This window comes from Chaetodon auriga, chromosome 13 (assembly GCF_051107435.1).
Source record: "Chaetodon auriga isolate fChaAug3 chromosome 13, fChaAug3.hap1, whole genome shotgun sequence".
Classification (NCBI taxonomy): Eukaryota; Metazoa; Chordata; class Actinopteri; order Chaetodontiformes; family Chaetodontidae; genus Chaetodon; species Chaetodon auriga.
This window is the reverse complement of record NC_135086.1, coordinates 8,992,008-9,005,580: the sequence shown is the minus strand read 5'-3', so window position 1 is coordinate 9,005,580 and position 13,573 is coordinate 8,992,008. Positions and strand designations below refer to the sequence as shown.

Genomic DNA, 13,573 nt, shown 5'->3' with positions numbered 1-13,573 from the left:
ATGAAAAGAGCTCCAGCAGACAAATCCATTGCTACATTAATGGGCTGTATCAAGGCCAGTTAAGACCTTTCCTTTCTTTGCATGATATTTTTTTTCCATTTACTGCTGAGAAAGTGCACAATAATGAGCTTTAATCTTAGCGTTAACCTTAAGAGAATTAATGTAGTCAATTAAATGTCCCAAACATAATTAAAATGCATGTTTTGTTTGTTTTTTAAGTCTGTGTTTTATCATCTTCAAGACAGCCCAGCTACAGATAGAAGATACTTGCTTCAAGCAGCAGTTCAGGGTCAGATGAAGTTCATGTAGCCTGGAGCAGCGCTCAGGGCAGCCTGCACCAAGGGCACAGCAGCAGATAATAAGCCCAAATATGAGCCCACCAACATGAGCATCCAAAGTCAGACTCCAACTCGGAACTTTTTGATAAGATCCTGGAATAGGCACCCAGAAAGTAAATAAACTTACACAGTCACATAATCACAAATACTACAGCATTACACTTTCATGTGTCACTCCTAGATTAACTTTGTTTAAAGGGAGTAGAACTGTCATGATTCCCCATTAAGAGCAGCTGCATATGGATGATTATTCATTTTCCAGCTCATACAATAGCCCTCTTTTGATTTTGTGTTGTTATTATTACCCTCCAGACATATCTCACTTTACTTTACAACAGTATAAAATCAATTACATTTACTGCGCATTATGTAAAAGTTCACTTGGGAACACAGACAAGTTACACTTCTAATATGCACAGATATGCCTAATATGGTGCTAAAGGGGGTGTAGAAAAGGCCCCAAAGTCGCCAGTTTATCGTATTCACTGTTATTGATGTGCCTTTAATTATCTGTTCATTAGTGTTCAGTTCAGTATTAATCTTATAGGTGAGCCAGCTCACGGATTGGTTACATTTTGAGTGACGTCACGCAGCAGGAACGTGAGTGTGTGTGCCAGTTTAACGGTGAGCTACGGGTGTGTAGGACCTTGACTGCAGTTTAAGTTGTGTGTGCGTGTGAGTACAACCGTCAAACGACCTGTGTTATAATTCTGTGTTGATGTGGTTGTGCATAACCTATTTGGACTGATGTAGACGAGAGTTCGGAGCTAAATCCCTTGAATTACCTGCCTGCTTTTTGTCCATGCCCGCTAGATAGCCACCTAGCACACCTGTCCCTGCACGTTGAGTGTAAATATGTCATGTTTATTTATGATTATGCTTGTATGTTCATTATCTGGTTCAAGTACAGTTTAGGGGGTGTTGTCGCTGCACTAAAAGGCGGCGTAACTAGTTTAAATAGCGTTTATCGCCGATGTTTAACGCTAATTGTTACCGGAAGTAGCACACGTTGGACTTTCATAGTAAGAGCGTCATGCCAGTTCGGTTACCGGAAGTGATATGTTCAAATGATGGTGACTTCACAGAGTGAGACAAGTCTGTGAGATCTGTGTGCTGAGTGTGTTAAAGTGTTTGTTTATTATCTACCTCATTTGATTACTGTCAGTTTATATTAGGCTGGTGATATGTTATAGGTTGAGTTAATTTATCCTTCACTAAGTTGTATTTGTTATTCTTTCTTGTAGAAAAACCACACACATATACACCCAAGGCTTGTACCCTTAGCTATGGGTTAAAACATTTTTAGCATTGTTTTCCCATTAGATTCCCAACAGAGGGAAGGTGGAGTCCTCCCAAAAAGACTAAAAGATCTGTAATGATTAGTTGACCCATAAAATGTTTCATGGAAATGTCTTTCAACAGGACAGTTTCATTTTGTGTAGACATTTTAGTCACATATTTCAGCTTGGAGTTGTTCTTTTAAAGCAGGGTAATTATCATTTCAGGTATAGAGTAAATGCCATATTTTAGAAGTGAATGAAGATTAGAAGCTTTTATATATCTTTGATTACGACTGATTTCATTGTTGTGATTACATGGCAGTCGGAACATTTGGCCTCCCCTCAGTGTGAATTTCACATCAGTTGCATTCACAAATGCTAAACCCCTTAAAGGTCAGGGTATCAGTTGCAATGGCGATGGAGAGAATGCAATTCACTCAACGAGGGAATCTGACAATACAGCCTTGATGTTCCATGTATTTCCAATGTTTTTGTGTGTGTGTGTGTGTGAGTAGTAGCTTTATTGCAAGTCTACTCATAAAATACAAAGGTCCAGCTGTCCTTTTATGTCGGGTCAGGTATTGTTGAGGGGTGATTTGGCTTCACAGTGGCCCTCTCTCTTCCAAAGCTGCAGAGCTTTGCTTTATCTGCGGATCAGACGGTGCTTGGCCAAGCCTTTGTACTGGCTGGCCTTTTATCTGAAAGAGAAAGCAGATTTGGACCCTGTCGCTCTCTCCCTCCCTGTCAGTCTGTCCTTCCGCCTGTCAGTCACTGTCTTTTCCATCCGTCTGTGTGTTTGTCTGTCACTTCCGCCTCTCTCTTTCTCTCTTGTTTGTCTGTATCGCTCTCCTGTCGTCCGTTTTCCTCATCCCTCACCTTGCATCTTTCATCCTGTCCTCAGCCACCCTTCACTCGCTCTCTCCACACACACACAAGCCTTATTACAGCAGCATCAGTCCAACACATCTGCTTAGTTAGTGATGTGAAGAGTGTGTGAAGCTGACGGCCGGGAGAATTGTCTTGTGTGATCTGGCCACCGCCACTTTCACTCTCCCTCCCTCCGAGTGGTATGTAATTACTTTTATCCAGCCAAAGACACACACACTTTCTTGGCACCCTGTGCACGCATACATGCTCTTGACTTAACAGCCTCACACCCAAATACTGTATAAACCCTCATGAGCCTCACTCTTTGGGCTGGTGACTACGCACCCTGATCTCCAATTCATATTCATTAAGCGTGAAATATTATAGAAATAAGTTTGGTAATAGCAATCATCTTTCAATTATCTTGGATTCGTTAGCCTTGTGACAAGACACAGAAAAGGGAAAATCATGAATATCAAATGGGACCAATTTAACCAAATGATCATAGACTAAATCACAATTTCATGAATGAATAATATTAATTAAACAGCAGCAGGCATATGAATCATTCCAGTACGAAGGCTGACGGAGGGTTTTTTGCATTACAAAGAGCTGATCAAACATCTCTCTGAAAAATCTGCCTGTCGAGAGAGTGTACATGCTGTATGTATGGAGGAATATTTAAGATGGTGTTGAATGAAAATCCGCTCTTTCTTCTCACTTTATCCAAACTCTCATCTTTTCCATTTCTCTCCTTTCTCTCCTCACTGCTTTTATCATCCTTACATACCTGCTCTGTACCGTCAACTTCTCATACTCTTTCTATTTCCTTTTTTCTGTTCTCCCTTTTCCCACAATCCTCTGGTCCTCTTCCTTCTTCTTCTTCTTCCTCACAACCCTTCCTAACCACCCTCCTTTCTCCACCACCCTCAGCTTCAGACATTGCGTCTGACCAAGGCCAGGTGTTGGTCCTCGTCACGGCAGCAGTTGGTGGCTTTACCCTCCTTGTCATCCTCACCCTCTTCCTCCTGATCACTGGCAGGTAAGAGCACTTCACTACTCTTGATTGAAGTTCATGCAAAGAGTGTGTCATCAATGTCAGTGTGTTACTTTAGTTTACTGTGTGGTAGTGTTGCACTGTATTACACTTTTGTTATTAGCAGTAGTAGTAGTAGTAGTATCAGTCACATTGACCCCCAAACAAATTAAAGCAGAAGGTTTTTTTATGTTGAACAAACACTTTATATAATTATATATATAATATAATTTCACAGCATATGATGTCTTATATTTCGTGAATAACACTAATCTGGAAGAATTCAGTACCGTAGATTAGTAAATGTACATGGTATGATAACGATCCATTTTAATATGATGTTACATCAGGAAAACAGTTTACTGCGGGAACCCCGCTGTGCAGCAAGTTAACATCTGACTGTGACCATTCAGTGTCATCTGCTTTTGTATTATTGGTGCAAAAAGCGCCTTTTTTTTTCTGAAGACAACCATGGAACTGTGTTGATTGTTGACTGATACTTCCTTTCCTTCCTGTAAGTGTTGTTGCACCGGGAGGGCAGGCAGGGTTTTTGCTTTGTTGTGAAAATCAACCTTTTTTTCAGAGGCAGATTGCTTGCACTCCATTTTTTTGCAGCTTGTAGGTTAATGTGTTGCGTTGGAAGATCAGCAGACCTTTTCCACGGCAGATATGTTGATGTCACGGCAGGAGAAGCACAAGTGTAGTAACACCATTGATAATGGCTCTGATCCATTTACGTGTGATTAGAAACAGTTATTAAGAAAATCTAATTACACCTGTGGTTTTCCTGTGAAGTCGCATCAGAATGTTTGCTGTGAAACATATTTGGTTTTGGAGAAATTCCTCCTGTACCTACAGCGCTGTATAAGCTTCATATTCCTTGTCTCGGGAAGTGGCAAACCTACACAACAAATACTACAAAAGACTATTTAATTTTGCTTCATCAGCTGCCTTTGGACTTTGTATACCACTGAACATGGGCGGGTATGATGTCTGCACAGGTCTCTGAGATCTGTGTGTGTCTTTACACACATGTTTAGCACCTTCATGTCTGACTGTTACATTTGTGTGTTATTCTCATTCTCAACCCAACCAGAATCACTGTTTGAGCAGCCTAGATTATCAAATCTAATAATTATGATGAGTATGATATTCCATTGCACTAAACTCACTGCTTTTGGCTGATCGAGTCCAAACAAGACACAAGTGCACAAACATCATGTTTTGTTTGTCTTAGCAGTTTACAGGGGCCATGTGTATATACTATTTTATATATATGTCAGTGAATTCAAATATTCAGTGTTTGAATGCTATGGACACATCATGACATGTCACTGTTTAAGCTGATATGGGTGAACTTGTCTCTACCACTATTAAAGGAAATTTCTGGTGGACAGCTGCCTGCTGCGTCCCAAAATAATGCCCTGAGAGCAGTGAGAGTGAACTAAAATAGTGAAGTTGTAGCGCAGACAACTAAACAATGAGCTGAAACTCCCTATAAGGCTCTGTAAAGCTGAGCTGCACGTTCATGTGATAATTAGATTCATCACTACAAGTGACTCCTTTCATATCGTCACATTGTTTCACATTTTTATTCTATACACTCGTATTGTGAAAATAGCAATGATAACTACTTTAAATATGGGATTAAATATGGGTCCACAATACTGTAAATGAATCCAGTCAGTTATAAATCAGCCTCCCTGTTAATATTTCTGTTGCGTCAGGTGTTTCTCTTTGGTCAAACACAAAGCTCAAACAATATGTTCGTAGTGTGTTTTCGTCATCACTGGCTGTCAGAAGGGACATTTGGAGGACTGGATTTTAGCGCGCTGAGCACTGTCATTTGGGCAACAGCGGCAGAAAAACCCAAGACTGCATAATTCTGAAGCGTAGCCTTGATAGAGATGAGGTGGGATGAGCAAGCTGCAAACAAGAGCTGAGTGTGATACTCTGAAAGTCCTGTCAAATCCAGCAAGCACGCTTTCAATCATCTCTCTTTCTCTCTCACTTGTAAAATGTTTTTGTTGAAACCATTTCTACTTCCAGTAAGACAGGCATTATTGAGATTACTACACACTGAGTATGTTTGTGGGGACAAGAAGAATCATCATGTATGTTAACACTGACATTTAGAGACACATCGAGGGAGCCCTGTTGTTTATTAGACATGCCCTGTGACATGCATCAGCAGTGAACTCAGAGCTTTATGCTGCTGAAGGAGGAGCAGGAGCAGATATGATAATTATAGCTGATTGCACTTTCTGCTGAAATTCACATGTTTTGCACAGGTCAGATTTGCATAAACAATCTCAGCCTCTGAAGCCTTCCTAACCACTGCAGTCATCTGTGCAGCCTCAGATTTCTCTCTGTAACAGATCATTCTTGCACAGGCAATATCAGACTCTCGGTATCCAATATTTTCCAAAAGGTATTTTTGGTTCTGTCTCAGCATAGTGTGTCTCCATCCTCAAGCTCCAGTCATGGAGTTTTTCAGATATTTTTTTGGGTTGGTTCTTCTTTTTATTTATTTCTTTTCTTTTCAAAATCAGAATCCCAGCAGCAGCCCGCATGTGTTGATCATATTGTTGTCCAGAGAAGGGTCAAATCCCTGTGAGGGCAGAAGGGCAGGACTGAGAGAAAAAGGTGCAATTACAAAGCTGTCTGCTGCTGCTTGAGAACCACAGATAGCACCATAGATTTATCAATATGCAGAGCAGTTAGGCTACTGATCATTCAGAGCCATAGATTCTAACTTGCTTAAACCTCAGCAGGGTAAAGGACCAATGAGTCAGGCAGACGAGACTAACATATTCAACTAAACTACCCCTCTGCCCCCAAGCACTCTCTGCTGCTAGGGTATGGAGAGGGAGGATGGCAGGTGAAGAAGGGGGGTGCATTTTATTAACGAGGTGGATGGCACCTTAATTGGCACCTGGATTGCCTTAATGCACAAGCATCACAGACGTCAAGTTTGCCACCATCGAACACAGTTTCCGACCCTGTTTGCTGCTGTCTTTCCCGTCGATCTACGTGCAGGTGCAGTCTTTGTGACTGAAGCTCCTGCCATCTGTGTTCCAACAATGAAGCCGTTCAAAGCCACTTACACCTGATCCTCTTGTCCTCTTGATACAAAATTATTTTTGCTATTTTATCATGCTGTCAGGTTGTCTCTCCATCCAGTATTCTTCAGATACTGCATTGGTGACACTAATCTTGAGTTCCCACCTTGAAACTGATGCTGATTGTGTAGATCTTCTGTGCTTCCAGGTTGAAGATGTGTGTGAAGCATCCCCCTTTTTACAATTAGTATCTCCCTTGCAGCAACATTCATATTTGAAGTATTGTAGTCCACCACAACCTCATTGGTTTTGCTGATGTTGAGCTTCAGGTGATTGTCATTGCACCATGTGATGAAGCTCTCCATCAGTCCTCTGGAAAAATAGTCTCTAAGTGAAGTCTTCACTACTTTTGTGAGTCTGGACAGACATGGATTTAAACTGCGACTTGACTGGTTGCTGGAGGCATACAACTGTGGGGCAGTCATTCTGATTATACCACAGAGCATCACTGGATGGTAATTGCTTAACTATACCGTGCAATGCACCTGTGTGGAAGCATCTGCATTCATTATACTTCCCCATGCAATTATTCAGTTTTTCCCTTTCATTTTTCACCCGTCTGTGTGCTGGAAATTATACGAGGTCACCAGCTTCATTAACCAATAGAATGATAAAGGTGCAAGTTCTCTCACCCTGACAGGTTCAACAAATCTAACATGAGAATCAGAGACATGTCAATCAATCCGGGCCTGGACATTCTCTTACAGTCCCCTGAAGAGATCTAATCAAGCTAAATAAATGAAAACACCTGTGTGGGTCTATGCAGGGCCTTTAATTTTCAAATTACATGAACACTCAGGTGTGCTGGGAAAATTTAACATCATGTCACAAAGGCCTTTTTCAAACTGCCGGTCCAAATACGGTATGAGCACATGAGCACACCTGGTATTCATGAGGTGTTGTTCAGTCACGCTCGCAGTTTAAAACAGCAGCATTTTTCAGCAAGATCAATTCATTCTATTGGAATCACATCAATAAGTGAATTTGCTTGTGTGGGCAAAATGTTACAGGTAAAGTCTAACTACAGCAAACTGCTGACAGTGCTGACCTTTGAGAAAGAGTCCAGAACGGAGCAAACTATCCCAACTTATTAGCGGTGTTGCACCACACACCTTTATAATCTTTTAAGAATAAATTGTTCCATAAACAGACAGTCAAAAGACAGGAGTCAATGGTACAAAAATGTATTTAAAAAAAAAAAAAAAAAAAAAAAACTGTCTGAATTTATTGTCCTGTTAGCAACTGAGCTAATAAGCTTACCATCCAAGAGTTAGAAAGCTTGTTAGCTCAGGGAGCCACTGTGATCACACTTTTGACTAACAAGCTCCTTGTTCCCAGCTGGCTACATGTTAGCCGTCATCACCGACTTGTCCTGTGAGCAGACCCTATGTCACAAGGCTTCACCTCAGGAGGACACAGATGAAGCTGCCTGAAATCTCTCTTAATACCTCTATCTGTTCCTGATGATGAGGTTACATTTTAAAAAAAGCTTGCCTCTGTCTTGTTTTGGAGTAATTACATGCACAGTTCATCTCAGTTTCAGCAAAGCAAAAATATCATAATCACAATCTTTCAAGTTTCAAGTCGATTTGAGCTGAAGCCTCAGCAATTTATTTCACATATACTGTTACGCCATTAGGATTTCTATACAGCGTCTGTGTGTTAGTTTTGTATGGATTTGGTGATCTCAGACAAACATGTTATTGAAATGTACCAGCTTGCAGAATAAGAATGATACAATCCAAGGTGCTCACTGTGTAAGTCAGACTTAAACTGCAATCGGATCTGCAGGTTGAAACTCGTCCCTGCTCATTTCAGCTCTGAACCGAGCCGACTGCCAGAGAATTTCCACAAGTGAGCAGTGAAGCGCTGGATATGAGATATGAGATCGGCTTTATCATCAGGCAAGGTGCACTACCTCCCCGGGAAGTTCTTTATTGTTGGCATGAGTCAAATGTCAAAGAAATTTTAAGTCCATCACCTTCAAAAAATAAATAAAAGATAAACTGATAGATTCATTGTGGGAACAGTATTTTCTCATTTTATGGTGTGAGCTCAGTGTGCGTAGGAGGGTTCTGTTCCTAGTTTATTTGTTACAAGAGCCCTTTTACACTTTTTGCATTCTTGCAAAAGAAGGACCTTTTTTCTACCTGCATCCAGCTAAAAGCAGTTGCAGCAGCAGTTAGAGTGTTTTTTGACTTCATCACAATCTGTCAAATCTGCGATCCTTTTGCCCTGTGTAGGAGGGATTCTCGCTCTCTTTCAGTTTCAAAAAGCTCCAAATGTACTTGAGCTGCCTGAGAAAGATGAGAGCTTTCAGTCACTCGGCTCTCAGAGAAGTTAGGTTGTACAACTCAAGTGAGGATATAAGAGGACCTGCTGTAGGAGGACTTTTACCACCTGACTGCCCTAAAAGCTTCCTAAATTTAAACGTTTGCATCTGCTCATGCTAAATCTGAAGAGTGAAGAAGTCTAGCAGGGCGAAGCTGTCAGGTTAGCACGGATGTAGCCTAGCTGAAGAAGAGTTTTACCGCATGTGTACTGTTTATCATTGATTTGTCAGTCTGTGCGACTCTTTTATCATTTTCCATTCTTTCTTGTGTGCCCTCTGTCGCCTCTGCAGATGTGCCACGGTGAGGTGAAAGCCAGGGGTGTCGGGGCGAGAGAGGAGGGGTTTGAATTACACTGATGCTTTGATTAGGGCTCTGGGCAAGGTTGCTTTTTGTGTCTGTGGGTGTGTAAAGTGCTTGTGAATATGTACTGTAACAATGCTCAACAGCCCAGAGAGCGGTGGAAGAAGCCAAGGTCTTTGTGTGTGTCTTTGTCTGTGTGTGCGGCCCCTTTTCAACATGAAAGCCCGTGAGACAGAGGGATAGGCGGATAAAGGGGATCAGAGGATAGGACTGCAAAAGACTGATAAAGGCACATGCCACCATTTCTTTAATGAACAGCTTGACCCCATCAGCAGAGGTCAACAGTAGCTTTCCAAATCCCCTTCTTGTCCTCTCTGCCAGTGTTGCCCGCCATGTTATCTGCACTGTCTATCAGTGTCCAGGATCCCACAGACTTCACTTAGCCGAAGCACCAATCTGGCAACCTGCGGCTCGTAGCCCTCTGACACCTGCTCTAATCTGGCAACCCGGATTATGTTAAGTCTTCAAAGAGGAGGAGGCTCACATGTGATCACATGAACCCATACACACTCATACAAGCAAGCACTTACACACACTTTCTCCAGTAGTGAGATGTGGGCATTTTCACTCCGAACGTATTCAGTTGCAGCCTGCGTTATTGCATCGTTTAGCCACTTTATTTGGCCGTAGAGTACTCTCTGCTAATCAGGGGAGGTTGTTTTTTGTTGATTAGAAAAGTTACTGAGGGAGCATCCTTTCATCAAATCACATTAGAGACAGAGTAAATTTGCTCTTTAAGAAACTCAGAAATCTCCTGCAGGGGTCATGTGGATGCGAGATCAAACTCAAGCAATGCCTAAGAATCAAACTTGAAAAGAAGACTTAAAAAACTAATTTAAAACCTCTTCACTGCCCAAGTCCATTCTAAAAAACAGGGAAGAAAGCAAAAAACTGGAGAAGAAAATATTACTTAAAATACGGTGTCATTGATTTAGAGTAGTGTTTCTTCCCAGTTGACAAATGAAGTTCAGTATTCTTTTCTGTTGTTGCTATGTTTTGGTCTCCTCCAACTCCAACTTACATTTTCGAGTTAAAGAGACTTAAAAGTTGTCGAGAGTTGAGAAATAATTCTCTGTAGTTTCAGAGCTTCTCAAAAGGTCAAGTTGGGAATGGGTAGATCTGACTTTTTGCTGGATGTATATTCGTTTAGAAATGACTCTGTTGAGGGAATGTCCGCTAAATACGTGAAAGGAAAAGTCCTCTTGTGCTGAGAAAACAGTTTCTTTCAGTTGTCCAATTTGTGTTGTTTAAATTTGTTCCACATCTTTCGTCGCTTTTATTCGGTGCTTCGTTCAGAGTTTGTTGGGGACTATGAGGATTTTGCTGTAGTGACCTCCTCACACCACGTCTGTACTGTTTTTAAAGGTGTCTGTGCACCACTTTGATTGTTTTTACCATAGTCACAACATCTTTCTCTTATCAAGTCATCTCGGCACTTTGAATATTAACGTTTCTCCTCTGTTGCCTTTTCTTGTGTCGGGGGTTAGTGGCGGAGGAATGGTTGTACACGGCAAGCAAGCAAAGGCAAGCTTATGAATTTGCACTATAACCCATTTATCATTGTTACTTCAATGCTGAAAGTATTAACATTGAAAGTAACACTTAATAGTAACATCTGATGTTAGCAATATTTATATTTTAGGGCCAAAACAGACCCAAAGCAGCAGTAAAATATGTCAGTACCACCTTGTCCTGCGGGACTCAGGCCGAGATGCAGACATCTGTCCCTCCACCAGCTTCATTCATCTCCGGGGGGGAGATAGCATCTCCGGACCACAGTGCTGTGCGTACTCGGGGTGGGGGGAGAGGCGGGCTCGTCTGCAGCAGTGACAGTGAGGAGAGGACTGTCCTCTGAAGTGACAGTGTGACTGTGAGATCTCTGTCTCTGCTGGGGGTTTGGGTCAAGCTTCTGGACTCTGATCTTCTTCTGCTGCCACTCCTTTTAAGTTCCTTTCAGACATGCACTTCATCGGGTGCATGTGATGGACATACTGCATGTCTGCCTCTTAATTCAATAAACACCCATAAATCAAACACTTTGCAGGAAAAGCCAAGACGGCAGTTCTTTCTCAGGAGGTAATAACATTTCAGTAAGATGTCCAGAACCGCTAAATTCTGAATTTTATGTCGTCACATTAACCAACAGGTCAGAGAAGCACAAGATTAGATACACAGAGATATTAAAAGCTTTCACCTTCTTAAGAGCACCATGATGTATTAATCACTATGATCATCTCTTCTGCACAAAAAATCAGTAATATATACCACAAAATACTGTGCATGAGTCACTTTGAAGTTGTTGAGGAGGCTCTTCTTTGTTTGATTTTCAGTGGGGGGGGGGGGGGGTTGTCAGCCTTCCAAAAACAATCAGCTTTCATCCACGCCAACTGCCAACAGCGTTGTTATCCAGGCAGACGCTTACAGCTGCAGCGTGTGAGCAAACAGGTCACAACCTGGAGTTTTGTCATTCCTAAGTATCCGTGAGGGCCGTGGGACTGATGAGACAGGCAGCACTGTTCTATATTCTATCCAATAAACTATGAAATATGAGAAAATCTATTAGGGGATCCACTCGAGAGAAGTGGAGGCGAGCATCTTGTGTGCCCACGGTCATTAATTAAGCCCTCGACTGCAAAAATAAGTTTTAAAGTGAATCAGCGATGCAGCCTGCGCCATGTGAGGGTGAGGGCTTAAACTGAACTAATGACAGTTTGTGGGATACTGCTGTTGTATTAGACTGTATTAGCTCATAAATTGGCAACTAAATATATGTTACCGTTCTAATTTGTGCTCCAGTTTCTATATAATAGGCCTGTTCGTCTACACCCTTGATACACATTTTAGCTTCTGCGTAGCTACTGCTGCTATACTGCTTCACTTTTCACTGAGCATAAGAATATAGAGATAAGCAGACAACTAAATGGGCTGGGTTTCCGACAGTCTGCTTCAATTTTTTGCTCAATATCAGAGGCAAAGTAGGATATGCGTTAAACACTAGATTAAATAGTCGCAGTAATGAAGGAATAATGGCAAGACTTGACCTGATGAGTCTCTTTCTGCAGAAATTAGGTTATTTTTCCACAGTTAGATTCCAGGATTTCCAGAAATGTATGCATTTATTTAAGCTTCTGTTTGATAGATTATGTATGCCACACACAGTTGGCGTACTTTTGGACTGTTTTTCACAGCAATGTGCTTGAGCTGCCAGTCAAATTCCTGCCCTGACCGTGATTCCGGTTCTGTGTGCGATTCTGACTGGGTACTTTGTGTTTTCTTCACTTTTTATTTCGCAGTAACATCCAAGCATCTATTTGGATAAATTCTTCTGTGGTCTTTTGCAGATGCTGTCGCCTAATCTCTCAGCTTTTCAGACTTTCTTGGCAGCGGCTTTTTATCAGTCGTTGGCTGTCTCTCGGTCTCTCAGCTCCCAGATAAACTCTCATATAAACACACACACACACAGGAGGATGAGGGAGTTTTTGCATTAGTGGAAGCAAAGTGTACTTCCCCTCAATAGCAGTGCGCTGAGAAGAAGTGTTGAATTGTCCCTGTGAAAGGATGTCTGTTCCTCTAAGTTTCACTTGCTTTAATTTCTCAAGAATTTAGAATCTGTGCTTTTATGTGTGTGCGTTTCTGCACAAATCACAAAATCACACCACCTCCAGCTTCATTACTTTACCTGTAAACCGTCTCCACCCAAGGCCAGACTCTCACTGCCTGCCAGCATCTTTCTTCAAACGATATGTTCCAACGATCAGTCAAGCTTGCGATATTATTTTGTTTTATTCTGTTTCATTTTTGGTGGTTTAACCTACAGTTTTGTCTCATTTCTCTGGTGTTTGCTCCTGTTCGGTGTACAATTTGTACCAGAAATGTTAAATCTATCATGAACTGGTTATATGGATCTGTGTATATATGAAAAACAACTAAAATAGACTTTATCTCTTTCTCTGTCTACCCTTACAGCCTGGTTTGCTTGTTCCCTCTCTACCTTTTTTTGCTGTATTTTGCCACATAGCAACCTTCCCCATAGCTCCAATGAACTTCGTATTCATGGAACTGCTAATGTAAAAGTTAGGTGCCTCTGTTCCTTCAAATTTGTTTTTAGCGTGATGTTGTTAAAATCGCACTTCACCTCAGCACCTGGGTGTTTGTGCATGTGGTTCTGCCCGTGGTGCAAAAGTGTGAAAAGAGACACAAAGACAAGTTGCTAAATGTTCCCCTAAAGAATCTTATA

At 41.6% G+C, this 13,573-nt stretch overlaps 1 protein-coding gene across 1 annotated transcript in view; it reads left to right on the top strand.

The window, feature by feature from the left end:
* The window catches only part of LOC143330437 (ephrin type-A receptor 6-like), a 159,101-nt gene that overhangs the window by 126,684 nt on the left and 18,844 nt on the right, over nucleotides 1-13,573 (top strand). Inside the window, exon 8 of the mRNA XM_076747039.1 lies at nucleotides 3,419-3,527. Coding sequence (XP_076603154.1) covers nucleotides 3,419-3,527 — 109 coding nt within the window. The remainder of the gene's footprint in view (nucleotides 1-3,418; nucleotides 3,528-13,573) is intronic.